The sequence below is a fragment of the Garra rufa genome, chromosome 16 (genome assembly GCF_049309525.1).
Source record: "Garra rufa chromosome 16, GarRuf1.0, whole genome shotgun sequence".
Classification (NCBI taxonomy): Eukaryota; Metazoa; Chordata; class Actinopteri; order Cypriniformes; family Cyprinidae; genus Garra; species Garra rufa.
Window position 1 is genome coordinate 13,109,900 of NC_133376.1, and position 17,750 is coordinate 13,127,649.

General features: G+C 36.5%; 1 protein-coding gene across 1 annotated transcript; it reads left to right on the forward strand.

The window, feature by feature from the left end:
- Positions 1-1,926: 1,926 nt before the first annotated feature.
- LOC141288004 (signal recognition particle subunit SRP72-like) lies at positions 1,927-17,046 on the forward strand. Its single transcript, XM_073820130.1, has 18 exons — positions 1,927-2,026; positions 2,471-2,591; positions 2,858-2,981; positions 4,182-4,325; positions 4,408-4,519; positions 6,592-6,623; positions 6,750-6,874; positions 10,103-10,160; positions 10,425-10,556; positions 10,643-10,771; positions 10,843-10,915; positions 11,004-11,068; positions 11,653-11,748; positions 11,831-12,012; positions 13,953-14,090; positions 14,414-14,451; positions 14,524-14,683; positions 16,336-17,046. Exons 1-18 carry the CDS (start codon positions 1,927-1,929, stop codon positions 16,505-16,507), a joined length of 2,001 nt encoding a protein of 666 aa, XP_073676231.1. The 3' UTR covers positions 16,508-17,046.
- The last annotated feature ends 704 nt before the right edge of the window (positions 17,047-17,750 follow it).

The window sequence follows — 17,750 nt, forward strand, 5'->3', positions numbered from 1 at the left end:
ATGACTGTGTTAAAAAATATCTTAATTTGTATTCCGAAGATGAACGAAAGTCTTACGGGTTTGGAACGACATGAGGGTGAGTAGTTAATGACAGAATTTTCATTTTTGGGTGAACTATCCCTTTAAATCTTGAAAAAGTGCCAGTTTGGCTCTTATGACAAACAGCCAAGTGCATATGTGAACTGCTTTGTATTGCCCTCTTGTGGTGCAAATTGAAAAACAGATTGTATGCCAACAATTCCAATATATTAGGAAGAACTGTTTTAAGTTAAATAGAGAGAATATAATGGATTTTATGCATTGGACACAATGAATTAGTCAGTTCAAGAAGCACCAAAAGAAAAAAAAAATCAATTATTGTCAATAAAACAATTGTTAATATATTAAGAAATCTAATGTGTCAGATGATAAATGGTGGCTTTTAAGAAAAAGCACAAAGGAAAACCAATGTAAAGCTGCAGAAATGTAGAGTAAACTGGTATCTGTTAGCAAAAAGGTCTGAAATGTTTGATGATCAGATGGTGACCTACATAACCTGACCACAAAAATACCGCCTTAGAATCTGACAAGTCAGTTCCTCAGTTTAGGTAGCTGATTTTTTGCAGATATGATAAAAGAGCACTATAAATAGTTCTCTTTTAACCATAATCTTATGGTTTATTCACAGAGAAAGATAAGCAATTGTAGTCACAATGGGACCCTGAAGACTGCAAGTGGGTTTTACATGCATTAATAAGAATGCTTTTTAATAGGTTGAAGTAATTTTTTGGGGGGATTTTTAATATTTTTGCCATTATATTTAATCACTTTTATGTTTTTCTTCTTATGGTTTCGGTTTCATTTTAGCATCCGTACAGTGACCTGCCCATGACCTGTTTAGACATCTGCTTTAGTAAAAATATAAAAGTCTTAATTCTTGGACCAGCATTAGTTCCTACAGTCCAAACAATAAGAGGATGCTATGATTCACGTCCTGTGATGATATTTAAATACGCCTCTACTGTGGCCAATTAATGCTGCATCCGTCAAGGCTTTATTTATGCCCAAAACGTATGAAAATGTATTTTTTTAAAACCTCAGAATGCTCAGATAGGTTCCGTTCACATAGATGAGAATAGAAGTTGTTTATGATTAGGTATTTTTCTTTGTTTGTCATGACGCATTTAAATAAAAAAATAAACACCCATCAGGTTGAAAAAGGAACAATGAGACGTTTTGAAGCTTTAAAAATACCGCCTCTAAATTTAGTTTAATCGTAAGCAATATGTTTACTAAGTACCACGTAATGTAATGGTTATTAATTGGGGGGCTTAATAATTTAGTACTGTTAAATTGATCAGTTCTATTATTTTAAACTTTTGTAATTGTAACAAAATACTAATTATTACATACAACGATAATAACACTGCAAAAAAATGCTTTTCTTATTTAGATTTTTGCCTTGTTTCCAGCCAATATGTCTAAAAATTCTTAAATCGGACTCAGCTTTTTCAAGACAAGCAAAAAAAATTGTCTTGTTTTCAGAAAGAAAAGTCTAAATTAAGTGACTTTTTGCTTAGAAAAAGCTAAAAATCTGCCAATAGTGTAAGCAAAATAATCTTATTTCAAGCAGAAATATTTGTTTTGGTTAGTCCATTGACAGATTATTTTGCTTGTTTTAATTTTGACTTTCTAAAAACAAGACATTAATTTTTTGCCGTGAATTTGAAAAAAAAAAAAAAAAAAAAAAGAACAAAATCATCAAAATATAAGACGAAAAGAAAAAAGGCAGTCGATATCCAAAATATTTTATCGAACATTTCTTTAAAATTAGGCTTTTATTCTGTCGTGTGTTTACGCTTCAGATTGCGGACTTTTATTGTGTCTTTGTCTTGCTGTGGGACTTTTATTCTGCCCCGGTGTCTGGTTCCGCTCATATGGCTGAAGATGGCGAGCGGATCGGGGCCCGTTTCTGCTCTCTGGACCGAAATCAACCGCTGCGGACAGAACGGCGACTTTACTAGAGCCCTGAAAGCTGTCAACAAAAGTAAAATAAAAACATCTGAATCATATTTTAATCCATATTTCTCTCACTACAGATAAAAACACTGTTTAGCTCCATGTCTCTCGTAGCATGTGTCTAACCTGCAGTGCAGTAGATTCGCTAATGTCTGTTTTCTACACAAATTTCAGATTTTATGAAGGCAAATAGGGTGTTTACTTCAATAATACAACTCATTATAGCGTTTTAAAGGTTGTCTTGGCAGTCCTCAAGACTTTTTGGAGGTTTGAGGGGTCCGTGCTTAGTGATTACGTGTCATATGAGGCTGGATTAAATGTAAACATACTGTCAAATGTCTGAATAGTATATTTATTATTAAAGATCTACAATTGCTAGTTTTTGTAAGTTTACTTTATTCAATTTAAAAATCAATATTAAAGATTTTACAATGATTTTTTTTATTTGCTAATTCTTTCCTACTTTTTGCAGTTCTTCATGAAAATAGGGATGATGTGACGGCACTGCGTTGTAAAATAGTCTGTCTGGTCCAAAATGGAGGTTTTAAAGAAGCCCTGAATGTCATAAACACTCACACTAAATCACTGACCAGGTAAGATTGTTACCCAGATTGCAGCTGTTTGTGTAGTATTTTAAACAATGTATGTACATTCATTGCATTAAAATGAACTGCTTCTGTTTTATTCCACACCTTTTTTTTTAACCAAAAATTTGTTGTTGGCTAATTATCCCAAAAAAATGTAGTGAGGGACTCTTTGAAAAAATCATTAGAAATGGCATGTTATTTTATTCAGCTTTTTTCAGCATCTGTTTTCGATGTAATAAAAGCTTGTGTGTTGTTGTTTTGTGTCTCTGTAGTGATGTAATCGGGTTTGAGAAGGCCTACTGCGAATACCGTTTGAATAGGGTGGAGCAGGCTTTGAAAACTATCCAGGCAATCCCGGAGCAAACAGACAAACTCAAGGAGCTCTACGGCCAAGTGGTGAGAGTCGTGTGGTTTGATTAAATTCTGGGTCAATGAGTATGTCAGCCAAGGCATTTTAAGTTTTGCACTGCAGCCTAAGTCCGAAGTCTAAATGAACGCGTTGATGCAGTTGTTTGTGAAGCAGGGTCGGAAATTAATGAGGGCTTGTGGCAAAAATGCCACCAGAATAAACACAAATGCCCTATAATTTCAAGACAAAGGGGCAAGTAAACAATGTGTTACGGCTGTCATTAAAATGAATAAAGTGTGTCAGTTCATGGAATTATATTTAGATTCGCTCACACTGCATCAGATTGTTTTTACATGCTGTTTTGTGCAGCGTTGAGCCTTATAACCAATCAATTTCGTTTCTTTTGAATTTAGGACTGCATTGGCCAATCAGAGGTGCTTAGATTAGTCGAGGCTGTAAATATAAGCTATGTAAGCCTGAATGCAAACAATTTCAAAAGTGATTTCCACATTTATATGAACTCCAATTTATGACAATCTCACAAGGTTCCGTTGTAATCAATTGCAAATATAATGTCTTATTTACATCGTGTCTACCTGTGGTATTTAGCGAATTCTCACTGTCTCATGCTGTATATATTTGTTTATATCTTAATATTATTATATCTTTTATTAACCATTTGCACACACAAGCATTATCCGACTCTCCTCCTGACCGCAGATGCAGGTTTACAAGCCACTTTTCTCTGCGTTTTTCAGTCTGTTTCTTGCGTTTTTATCCTTATGAACAGCAAATTTTCATACACGATAGGAAGTAAGATTTCTAGTTTTGACCAATTTGCATAAACAACTCAAAACATAGGCATTTTGAGTTTCTGCTAGTGATTCCTATGGAGAAAAATAACTTCCTGTCCTTCAGCTACATTTTGCGCGTTATCAAAACCATGTGATTGCAAACAAACTATTTCGTAGCTTCTGTGATTTTGCATAACTTGCACTAGATATGGCAAACGTCATAGACTGACGTGTTTTTCTGTGAAGTTGGAATGTGACGTGCCCAAAACCCAAAAACGTTTTATATTGTTTTCTATATCAGTATTCATAATCATTATGACATAAAGAGCAATAATCTACAATAATGTTTTTTGTCAGAATATCGGAGCCCCATGAGCACCTTTACATGTATAATTTGTCTGCAATTTTAAACAGTCTTAATAAAAAAGGTTAATTTCTGACCTCGGTTTGTAGTTGTACAGACTGGAGCGGTATGACGAGTGTCTCGCCGTCTATAAAGACCTGATTAGAAACTCTCAGGACGATTATGAAGAGGAGAGGAAGACGAATCTGTCGGCTGTATTAGCGGCGCAGAGCACCTGGGAGAACACGTTGCCGGTGAGAAATGGACATGTTAATCTGTGGAAATGTGTTGAAGTGGTTGCATCTTACATTTTTTCCATGTTTTGTTTGTATTCAGGAGGATCTTGGTTTACCGGAGAGCTCATATGAGCTGTGCTACAATGCTGCCTGCTGCCTGATTGGTCAAGGGCAGCTCAGCCAGGCCATGCAGAAACTGCAGAAGGCTGAAGGTCAGAGTTCATGCCTTTATTTTAGGGTTATAGCTGAGATTAGGTTTGTATTGGTTTAGAAACCTAATAGTCAACACAGATAATGCGCATCTGTAATCATTCAAAGACTTGATATGCAAACTCCAAATATGTACAGTTTGGGCTTTTGGAAAGAAATTAATAGTTTTTATTTAGTAGGGATGGGTTAAATTAATCAAACGTGGCAGTAAAGACATTTATAATGTTACGGAATATTTTAATGGAAAGTAAATGATGTTTTTTTTTTTTTAATTTACGGTTGAAGTCAAAAGTTTACATACACCTTGCAGAATCTGCCAAATGTTAATTATTTTAATAGAATCAGAGGGATCATACAAAATGCATGTTATTTTTTTATTTAGTGCTGACCTGAATAAGATATTTCACATAAAATGTTTACATGTAGTCCACAAGAGAAAATGATAATTAAATTTATAAAAATGACCCTGTTTAAAAGTTTACATACACTTGATTCTTAATACAGTGTTGTTACCTGAATGATCCACAGCTGTGTTTTTTGTTTTGTTTAGTGATAGTTGTTCATGAGTCCCTTGTTTTTCCTGAACAGTTAAACTTCCTGCTGTTCTTCAGAAAAATCCTTCAGGTCCCACAAATTTTTGGGGTTTTCAGCATTTTTGTGTATTTGAACCCTTTCTATCAATGACTGTTTGATTTTGAGATCTGTCTTTTCACACTGAGAACAACTGAGGGACTTGTATGCAACTATTACATAGGGTTTAAACACTCACTGATGCTTCAGAAGCAAAAGCAACACATTAACAGCCAGGGGTGAAAACTTTTAAACCCATAGAGAGATGTGTGTATTTTTCTTATTTTGACTAATTATTATATTTTTTTTTCATTTAGTAGTGCCCTTCAGAAGCCACAGAAGATATTCACATGTTTCCCAGAAGACAAAATAAGTTAAACTTACCCTGGTCTTCAAATTCAAGTTTTCACCCCTTAGCTCTTAATGCATCGTGTTTCCTTCTGGAGCATCAGTGAATATTGAACCTTCTGTAATAGTTGCAGATGAGTCCCTCAGTTGTCCTCAGTGTGAAAATATGGATCATATGCATCATTGATTCCTGGAAAGGGTTCAAATACAAAAAATGCTAAAAAAAAAAAAAAAAACTTGTGAAACCTGAAGTATTTTTCCAAAGAACAGTGGGCAGTTTAACTGTTCAAGACAAACAAGGGACTCATAAACCACTATCACTAAACAGAAAAAAACAACAGCTGTGGATCATTTGTTATCAGTCAAGTTTATGTAAACTTTTATGTAAAATATCTTATTCAGGTCGGGACTAAATAAAAAAAAAAAAAAAAAAAAACTGAATTTTGTATGATCTGGCTACAATGCTCAATTCTGCAAACTGTGTGCTAAATAATAGAAACCTTTTTTACAGAGCTTGAACACAAATAAGCATGAGTCCTTTTGAAAGCAGCTGCCCATCAGCCGGTATTGAAACAGTAATTCAAATAGAAAACAGCTATTTTAAATTGTAATAATATTTCACAATATTATCAAATAAATGTACTTAAATATGCAATGGGAAAATGCCTTCTTGTTGGAGACCATATCTCTACAACACGGAGAGGCCATGTGGGGTCTTAATATGGAATATGTTTTTAATCAACTGCTTCTCACATCCTGTGGGAGTGTGCTGAACTGCTGGGAAATCATCTTGTGCAATCCAAACCAGGCAGATTATTTACTGTCAGAACAGCCTCAGAGGGTGCATTACAGCTTTTGGTTTGGCTCATGAAATCTGTAGGCGGTAAAATGCTTCCTTTTTCTGTTTTTGTCAATGAACGAGCCAGTTAGCCTTAAATCTCTCATGCAAGTGTATGTAATACTTTGATTCTGTCACGCTAGTCATAGGCCACTAATTCTGCGCCAGCTTTTAAAAATTTAGCTTCTCGAGCCGCCCACGCGGTTTCACTTTGAGTCTCTCTGCAGCTCTTAAGAATAACATGTGTTGGCTGAGAAAAACATGAATGAGTCAATCAGTTTATTTTGTTTTAACCAATTGTTCTCTTTGTTTGCCCAGAGTTGTGCAGGAAGTCTTTGGCTGAGGACTCTGTGAGTAATTACTCCATGTTTGTAATCTGATGTGCTTGCAATACATGTACATTTTTGGGTTTTGCTAATGTAAGCATTATTTAATCTTAATAGGGATGTCATTGTGATTCATTGTGTATTATTTAGGATGTGACGGAGGAGGATGTAGATGCTGAACTGGCCATCATTCATTCTCAGATGGCTTATGTGATGCAGCTGCAGGGCAGAACCGAAGACGCTCTTCAACTCTACAATCAAGTCATTAAACTCAAGTATGTGTTACACGCTAAACTCAAGTATGTGCACATGTCCTGGGGGTAAGCATCTGCTTACCCCCAGGGCATCCAGGATGTAGGTAACCTTGTTTCTTCAGCAGAACACAAAGATTTTTAGCTCAAACCGTTGCAGTCTGTCAGTCATATAATGGCAGTCCATGGGACACATGTCTTTAGGAGTCAAAAAAACATACACAGACAAAACCAATTTAAACCCTGCGGTAGGGCTGGGCGATATGACGATATTATCGTATGTCGACGATGTTTTGTAAGTATAGCGATGTCGATGTGAACATCAGGGTTCAGACGATTATCGAAATTGTCGAGGGAAAAAAGATAAATGATAAACCTATTAAGTAGTTGCCAAACATTTTACATAGCCCCGTAGTTACTATACAGGTATTTTTGCATGCAAGAATAAAATATTTTTTTAAAGTAGGATAGTTGGGTATTGAAAACGTATTTTTGGAAATTAAAGCTATTTTCGAAAAGTTGTTTTGGAATTCAGATCGCTAAGGTCAGGAATCGACTTACTTGTTCTAAAATAAAATTTCGATTTTGTTTCTTTATTTCTGTATGCGCATTTAATGTCATTTTAAAAGATTCAGCTGCAAGAAGACGAAAATAGAACTCACTCTTTTCTATGCTGCGCATGTCAAACTAAAAACCGCCTTTCATATTCACGAACACTGGACTGAGCTCTCTTTCTCGCGTTCTTGCACATTCGAATGGACAAATACACACAGAATTATATCAAAATGTCCCATGAATAAAATCGGCTATGCCTTAAGTGAACGTAAAAAGTTGAGAAAGAAAACAAGGGTGTGTTGGATTCGTGTTTTGACATCAGCCGCTGCCGCCTGTCATTAATGTTACTCAAAAAACAAAAAAGAAAATTCCTCACTTATCTTGACTAAATCACTTTTGTAACCTCAGTCTGTATTTTATTTGCCTGTTGTTCGGCACTGACTATTATAATAGCAACGTGCATCTGTGAATGCGATTATTTCGGAGATGCGTTCGCAGGTCTTTTATTTTAATCTACAGTTTAATAAAACTTAAACAGAAAAAAGATAAATGGTAGCACTGCACATGTTTCTGAATATTTATTTAAACAGACTGTATAATGATGAAAAACATGATAGTTATACCAAATTCCTTCACAGCATACAGCGCACATAGTGCCCTATTTTAAAATATTTTTTAAAACAGTGTATACAGTATAATTATATATAATTACGCTGAGATAGAGCACTGTACATTTTTAATTCATTTGCAACAAAACTACAAAGTTTTCTTGCAAACGGATAAAGACAAATAGGCCTATAGTGCTTTCAGCTCACCCCCTCAACATGCACGCGTTTTAGTGATGCGCGCATGGCTGTTATATGCGCGGGAGTTGCGGATAATCCGCGGGTCTGGTTGGTCAGGTAATAAAAAAAAAATGCATTCTGATTATTTGCGGGTGGGTCGCGGGTAGATGAGATAAATCAATAATGATGCAAATATTAACTAGCTACATTTTCTAAAATATGAACCTGTTTTTAAATACTTTTTCATCAGGCAGACGATTTAATTTGTGTGTGTGTGCTTGTGCGCCTGTACGAAAAGTTGCAGTGACAGAAACGGTGGCATCCCAGCTAAAGTTTGAAGGGAGAGGGAGTTAAGTCTGTGTTAATGCTATTGAGTACGGTAATGCAGTGGTTTTCTCTAAAAACACCTAGTAAAGACAGTGATGTTGTCAGGACTGTGGCGCCGGCCTCATTTTAAATATATTTGATGATTGCACTTAATGCGCCCGCGTCCGCTCCATCCATATTTCGATTAATAAAATAAAAAAAAATCTAAAAACTGAAATGCGAAAAGGAAAAAAAAGAAATTTGAATTACTCATGCTTAACAAATTAAGCTTTTGTTTTTATTTCATTCTAAACGGACCAAAACAGACCTCCGAACTAGGCTACCAGAAAAAATAAAAATAAATACATTGCCGTTTCTGCTCAGAATTTGTTTTTTATTCCTGATTTAATCAATCATGATATATTTTAAATACATTATGGCCTGACTACAAGTTTGAAAACAATGCTACAGTTGTTATAATCAAGGAAATTAAACTTACAATAAAATTGTTTTATTATTTTTCCTCAACAGTTCTCCTCACAAAACGAAATTCATTTCAAACAAATTTGATAACAGTGAAAATTATTAGCAACACCAACATAACAGCAAAGCTGATGTTCTCTGTTAGTTTAAGCAGTAAAACCAGCCTTTAGTAATTAAGGCTAAACTGAACATGGTGTTGAGTTTGCATGTCTGCAATGTAGGATATATTATCGGATATCGCGATATTTTCTCAGGCGATTATCGATAAGATTTTTTTTGCATATCGCCCAGCCCTACCCTGTGGCTTGTGACAATACATTGAGGTGTTAAGACACAAAATGATCGGTCTGTGCAAGAAACTGAACAGCATTTATATAATTTTTTACCTCTGATCCACCGCAAGTAAAAAAAAGAGGTGAAAAAACGTATATAAATACTGTTCAGTTTCTTGTACACACTGTTCGTTTTTATTTTTGGGTGAACTCTCCCTTTAATATACTCAACTCAACATTTTTCATAATGAAAATGTACTCACCCTCAGGCCAACCAAGATGTAGATTAATTTGTTTCTTCCTCAGAACAGATTTGTAGATGTACAGAATGTAGCGTTGCATCACTTGCTCACCAATGATCCTCTGCAGTGAATGGGTGCCATCAGAATGAGAGTCCAAACAGCTGATAAAAACATCACAATCCACAAGTAATTGACACCACTCCAGTCCAGTCCATCAATTAATGTCTTGTGAAGTGAAAAGCTGCATGTTTGTAAGAAACAAACCCATCATCAAGATGCTTTTAACTTTGAACGTTGAATCTTCTGTCCATAATATTACTTTCTTCAGTGAAAAGGTTGTCTTATCTGAATCAGAAGAGAAATATGCACAGATCAAGCACTGTTTAAGCTCTTTTTATCAGCTGTTTGGACTCTCATTCTGATGGCACCCATTCACTGCACAAGATCCACTGGTGAGCAAATGATAAACAAAATGTTAACGAGAAACAAACTCATCTACATCTTAGATGGCCTGAGGGTGAGTACATTACAAGTTTTTTATTTCTTCGGTGAAGTATAGCAAATAAATTCATGCTCTGATGATAATTTTGCATTTGTCTTTGCGTTCAGGCCATCTGATGTGGGTCTGCTGGCTGTGACTGCTAATAACATCATCACCATTAACAAGGTAAGTAGTATTAAACAAAAAGCTATCTCTCGTATTCTTCTTCCACATGCCTGAAGGGCCAATCATGTCAGCTGAATGATAAATGACACCCTTTTTAATGGAGAAATTTAGCATTAAATCACCTGCTCGCCAATGGATCCTCTGTAGTGAATGGGTGCCGTCAGAATGAGAGTCCAAACAGCTGATAAAAACATCACAGTAATTCACAAGTAATCCACACCACTCCAGTCAATGAATTAATCTCTGTGCTCTTTGATCCTCCAGGACCAAAATGTGTTTGACTCCAAGAAGAAGGTGAAACTGACCAGTGCTGATGGGGTTGAGCACAAGCTGGCCAAAAAACAGCTGCAGGCTATTGAGATCAACAAAGCCTTGTTGGCTATGTACACTAACCAGGTAAACACCCAGTTTGTGTTCTACAATATACATAAAAAAAAAAAAAAATTGTGACCGGTTCTGACCTCTCGGTTGTCGTCCCACAGGCCGATCAGTGCAATAAGCTGTTGACAAGCCTGCAAGCCCAGAATCCTGGTCACCCCAGACCGGTTCTGATCCAGGTGGCCCAGCTCTGCCGAGAAAAGCAGCACAACAAAGCCATAGAGCTCTTGCAGGTACTTTGCCTTCCTTACTCTTTCATTTCTGTATTCTGTGGTGATCTATAATCGTTTTCGTCTCTCTGTAGCGCTTTTCAGATAAGCACCTCGAAAGCGCTTCTGGAATCAAACTCACCATGGCACAACTCTACCTGACGCAAGGTACGAATACAAACCAATCACGCTTAAAGAAAGCAGACTGAACTTATAAGGATTTTTGAGGTGTAATTTATATGTATGCCTCCAACAGGTCATGTGACCAAAGCCTGTGACATCCTGAAGTCGATAGAAGAGTTTAAACACAAACCAGGAATGGTGAGATTGCATGTGCTTTTGAAAAAAATATAACACAGAAAAAAATATAATATTGTGACAACATAATTGGAATTTAAAATGCTAGTTTTCTATTTGAATATACTTTAAAATAGAATTTATTCCTGTGATCAAAACTAAATTTTCAGCATCATTACTCCAGTCGTCAGTGTCACATGATCCTTCAGAAATCATTCTAATATGCTCACTTTTTATCGCAATTTTGGAAACAGTTGTGCTGCTTAATATTTTTTGTGATCCTTTTTTCAGGATTCTTTTATGAATAAAACGTTAAAAAGAACAGCATTTATTTAAAATAGAAATAAATATATATATATATATATATATATATATATATATATATATATATATAATATACAGTACCATTAATTGATAAAAAGTGATCTTCGTTTAATAAAATCTGCATATTAGAATGATTTCTGAAGGATCATGTGACACTGTGTTTTTAATCATATAAAGCAGCCTTAAGCAGAAGAGATGTCTTTAAAAAACATAAAATCTTTCTGATCCCAAACTTTTGAATGACAGTGTATATATGTATATAAAATGTAATTGTTTTTTAATAGATTTCTGCTCTGGTCACGATGTACACGCATGAAGAGGACATTGACAGCGCGATTGACGTCTTCACTCAAGCGATCCAGTATTATCAGTCAGAGCAGGTAAACTAGAGTGATGGTGATTCACTGAGACTTTATTAGCTCAGGACTGCATAATTATATTTTTATCTCAATCTACTCTCAGCCGGGCTCTGCGATCCACCTCTCTCTGGTACGTGAAGCTGCTAACTACAAGCTGAAATACGGCCGTAAGAAAGAGGCCACCAGTGATCTGGAGCAGCTGTGGAAACAAAACACGAATGACATCCACACGCTGGCCCAGCTCATCTCTGCATACTCGCTCGTGGATCAAGACAAGGCCAAAGCGTATCCTCAAACATTTTGGTTTTGTATAGCAATATCACTCGAATCTCAGCAGCAAGGTCATAGGTTTCATTCTGTGAGCTATAAAGACGTTTGAGCTACTTCATTTAAGGTTACTGATTGTAAATGTACTTTACTTTGGAAAAGGACTGAAAAACCCTTGAAATGTCAATTTTCCTGAATAGGTACTTAACATTGTATCTAAGAAAGTGTGTAACTTTTTACAATAAGCACAAAATCCACCCTAATCAAACACACCTAAAGCAGCCAGTCAAGCTCCTCAAGACGTCTTGAAAATTGTAGGCAGGTGTGCTGAAGATGGTTGAAATTAAACTTTCCAGGAGAGTGGGTCCCCAAGAACAGGGTTGATGACCTCTGAGTTAAACTATTGCATTGCAAAATGATTCACCCTTTTGAAGTGCTCCAATAGGAAAGGAAAGGAGTTGACGTGTGGCCAAATATGGTGACCCATACTAGGAATTTGTGTTCTGCATTTAACCCATCCAATTGCACACACACACACACACAGTAGTGAACACACACCCGGAGCAGAGGGCAGCCATTGCTGCGGCGCCCAGGGAGCAGTTGGGGGATCGGTGCCTTGCTCAAGGGACTCACCTCAGTCGTGGTATTGAGGGTGAAGAGAGTGCTGTACATTCACTCCCCCCACCTACAATCGCTGCCGGACCTGAGACTCGAACCTGCAACCTTTGGGTTACAAGTCCGACTCTCTAACCATTGGACCGTGTATCACAAATCATTTGATTCAGATAAGCACTTCAAATAGCGTATTGTGAATCATTTGATTCGGATCGGGGCTTCAAATGGCGTATTGTGGATCATTTGATTCGGATCGGGGCTTCAAATGGCGTATTGTGGATCATTTGATTCGGATCGGGGCTTCAAATGGCGTATTGTGGATCATTTGATTCGGATCGGGGCTTCAAATGGCGTATTGTGGATCATTTGATTCGGATCGGGGCTTCAAATGGCGTATTGTGGATCATTTGATTCGGATCGGGGCTTCAAATGGCGTATTGTGGATCATTTGATTCGGATCGGGGCTTCAAATGGCGTATTGTGGATCATTTGATTCGGATCGGGGCTTCAAATGGCGTATTGTGGATCATTTGATTCGGATCGGGGCTTCAAATGGCGTATTGTGGATCATTTGATTCGGATCGGGGCTTCAAATGGGGGTATTGCAGGGTTCCTCAAATCTTGCCCTGGAGGGCAAATGCAGTTTAGCTCCAACCCAGATCGAACTCACCTACCTGTGATTTTTCTAATAATCCTAAAGACACTGATTGGAAAGCTCAGGTGTGTCTGATTAGGGTTAGATCTAAACTTTTCAGGAAAGTGGATCTCATGGGCCAGATTTGAGGATCCCTGGCATATTGCGTATCATTTGATTTAGATCAGGACGCATATTGCAAATTATTTAATCAAGATCGGAACAGGTTTGTGAATCATTTCGCGAATTGAATGATTCAGATCAAATTCTTTTTCAAATTCAATTTACGATACATGAAGTTCTGATCTAAGTTAAATGATTTGTGATCTGTGTTCCAAAGTTTTATGCTCAGAACAACCAAATTTCAGATCAGGACTCATTTGATCAAGATCAAAAATGAATTTGTGAATCATTAAGCGAATTGAATGATTTAAATCAAATGATGTGCGATATGTGAAGTTCCAATCTAAGTCAAATGATTCGCGCTCCGTGCTCCAGGTCCAGGTTTTATTTATTTGTCTTTATTTAGAATTTGAAATAGTAGACATTGTTTGATAAGTGAGATCTCTGATTGAAGTCCTTGAAAATCAAATCAAATCCTTAAATCCTGGAAATTAATTTAACAGTATCGAAATCTGGGACTCACAATGCTGTGTGTTCTTGCACTATATTCACTATATTTTTTTCCTGAGCGCTTGGTTTTATTCAGTCTGAGTAAGCATCTGCCTTCTCCGGACACCATGTCCTTCAAAGTGGACGTTGATGAACTGGAGAACTCACACGGAGCCACGTATATCAGGAAGAAAGCTGCCAAAGTCGTGGGCGAAAGCCAGCCTAAAGAACAGGGGTAACATACACCTTCATTTTAAACCTATTTTACATTTCAGACTGAATCCAGTTGATCAGTACAGTGAATGTAATGATGTGTGTGCCCTTAATAGTCCACATCAGAGTTTTCTAAATAAGTGCATCTATAAAAATTAAACACTAAAATATTTTAAGTTTAGTCTGTACACCTTGACCATTAACAAACATCAGAAAACCTAATGTTTTAAATACTCTCAAGGGGACTATTTTAGGTCTAAGGGGTTCCGTCAAAACATTTTGTCATTTCTAGCTTGTATTTACTGTCCCCTTGTTCATTAAACACCATTGTTCTTTTTATTTCAGTCCAGAAGATGTTAAAAAGAAGAAGAAAAAGAAGAAAGGTATGTGTGCTATTGATCTAGCATTTTATTTGCACTGGCAAGATACAAAGTTGTTCATATTTTTGTGCTCAGGTAAACTGCCCAAGAACTACGACCCCAAATCGACCCCCGACCCGGAGCGCTGGCTGCCGATGCGAGAGCGGTCGTACTACCGCGGTAAGAAGAAGGGCAAGAAGAAGGAGCAGGTCGGCCGCGGCACACAGGGAGCAACATCTGGAGCGTGTGCAGAGCTGTAAGTTTACCATACTATGTAGTATGAAGTGTTATTTTAGTATCTGATTGTAGTTTATATTAATTTTTTAATCAGTTTTTAGTTTTGTTTTTTTTAGTACAGACCAAAAGTTTGGACACACGAATGAGAAGGTGTGTCCAAACTTTTGGTCTGTACTGTACATTCACTCACAAGACACTGCACTTATTCGCAATCACAAAAGTACATTATTTGCATGTGATTTAAAACCTTGCTGGTTAAAGTTATTTTGCACGCTAAAAGCCTGTCAAACAGTGCCTGATTACAGAACTAAGCAGTTTTTTTGCATCTGATTCGCCAATACTGTCAAAAACACACAAGGATTACATATAAACACGGCTGGGTATGTATAAAGTGAAAGTAAACAGTTGAGAAAAAAACGGACCCGCGCATGTAGATATTAGATGCATGCAGCTCTTAAAGTGACAGAACTAAACATGATGCTGATTGTCATTAAAGGGACAGTTCACCAAAAACATACTCAGATTGTGTCCCAAACCTCTGTTAAATACACCTATACCTGAAAATTTAAGTTTGTATTATTTGTATATTATGTGTGTTTGTAACATGTAGGCTATCTTTGTTCTTATTTATTTTATTTTTTTTAATAACAAAGACTTAAAATGACAAAGATTTTTATTTTTAATTTTAAAATGGGGAAATTAGTTTGGCTGTGCTGCTCAGACAACTTGCAAAATAGTAAAACCAACATGACAAAGAATTGTGATAAAATCGTGAATGGTGATATTTAAAAAAAAAAAAAAAAAATTGTGATATGATATTTTTGCCTAATCGCCCACCCCTAGTTTAAGCTTTAGTTGGTTTTAGATTTTTTTTTTTTTTTATAAACCTCTGAAGTTTTTATCAGTCTTTATTTTAGTGCATTAGCACATCAACTCAATTAAAATGAGACATTTTGACTGGTAAGCTAGATGAAATAAAACTTTCATTTTACGTTAAAAGGATTAGTTCACTCCAGAATTAAATTTCCGGATAATTTACTCACCCCTATTATCCAAGATGTTAATGTCTTGAAAAAAAAAAAATCCATATTTTTTTCTCCATATAGTGGAATTAAATGGGGATCAATGAGTTGAAGGTCTCAGTGCAGCTTCAAAGGGCTCTGCATGAGGAATAAGGGTCTTATCTAGCGAAACAATCGGTCATTTTTTTAAAAAACAAAAAAAAACAAATTAATATACATTTTAACCACAAATGCTCATCTTACACTATCTTGACTTCACGCATTATGTAATCATGTTGGAAAGGTCACACATGGTTAGTTCTTCGTCTGTGTACTTTGGTTCAAAAAGGTAGTGTAGGGTAAAAAAAACTCATTTTCTCCAACTTTAACATCGTCTGATATTGTTGTTTACCTTTTTTGTTTTACCAATTTGGACCTTTATTTTGCTGATCTCCATTGAAGTCCACTATGGAGAAAAATTCTGAAATGTTTTCCTCAAAAGCCTTAATTTCTTTTCGACTGAAGAAAGACAGACTTTAATATTGTAGATGACATGGGTGTGAGTAAACTAACAGGACATTTTTATTCTGGTGAAGTGGAGTAATCCTTTATTTATTTAATGAACCAGAAGCATCATCAGAACCACTTTTGGTGTTTGCTTTTTTTTCAGTGACGCCAGTAAAACCGCCAGCAGTCCGCCCACCTCTCCTCGACCCGGCTCAGGAACAGGCACCGCCACGAGCAACGTGGTTCCCCCGCGACAACAGAAACCTGCTGCAGCCGGAGCCTCTCGCAAAAAGGCACCGCCGAAGAAGAAGAAAGGAGCGAAGGGAGGATGGTAGTTAGAGACAGACAAAACAAAACGATTTCATCTCAAATTCGGTTTGCTTGGTTATGAAACACTGAGAAAGAGCTGTAATAGTAAAGACGCCACCCGCTCTAGTGGCCCGGCAGATGAATTGCAAAAGTTTCGGTCCTTAAATTCTGACGGATGATGTCATTTTTGAACGTCAAAGTGTGAGCGCCGCTGTCGTATGGAATAATCGGGAATCCGTTGTTAATGATTTTTTTTTTGTAACCACCACTGTGTACACGCATTACTATCAATGTTAACGAGTCTGGGGCATTTCTCTTTTGTTTTGTTTTCATTTTTTTCCCCTCCCTCCTATGTTCTGGACCTGGATGATTTCTGTTTATCTTTTGTCCCTGCTTAATACATGAATGCTTAATAAAGCAACTTTGTGTCACAATAGAGGCTTATGCAAAGCTGAGATATTTATTTTTTAAATCCAGTGCTCAACCCTGATTATTTTGAACAAACTCTCCTCAGAAACAGATCTCCAGTGTTATGTCTTAATAAAGAGATTCCTGGAAAAACCAATTAACTCTTGAGTGTCTTGCTATTTCTTATTTAAACTCTTAAAGATCTCTTGCATAATTGTGAAGTAAGTGTAATTGTTTAACCATTAAGGTGCAATGAAACGCACATATTTTGAAATATAAAGCTAATATCTTTTAAAGCAGTAATTAATACTGCTTGTATGTATCCTTACCACCTTTACTTTAGTTTGTCAAAATATTGTGCCCTTTCCTGCTTACTCTCTATAGGATTGATAAGCAGAACAAACGTATTCAGTAGGACATTAACCATGCAATACATGCTGTTGTATACATCCAAGTAACTGACCAAACGTGACCTACACTCTTAAAAATAAAGGTGCTTTAAAAGGTTGTTCACAGCAATGCCATAGAAGAACCATTTTTTTGTTCCACAAAGAACCATCTCTTTCTTACATTTATTAAATCGAAAGAACCCTCTTTCGCCACAAAGAACCTTTTGTGAAACAGGTTCTTCAGATGTTAAAGTTTCTTTATGGAACCATTTAGGCAAAAAAAGGTTCTTCTATGGCATCGTGAAGCACCTTTCTTTTTGAGAGTGTAAGTTCAAACCCTCTGTAGTTTTATTCTTATTTACTTGGAAGCTTTTTTTGCAGAAGGGTTTTGTTCATATATCAACAGCTGGATTTATGTAAAATGTTAATCCCCCTTCTTCTGGCTATTGACAGAATTTTCTGATTTATGGAA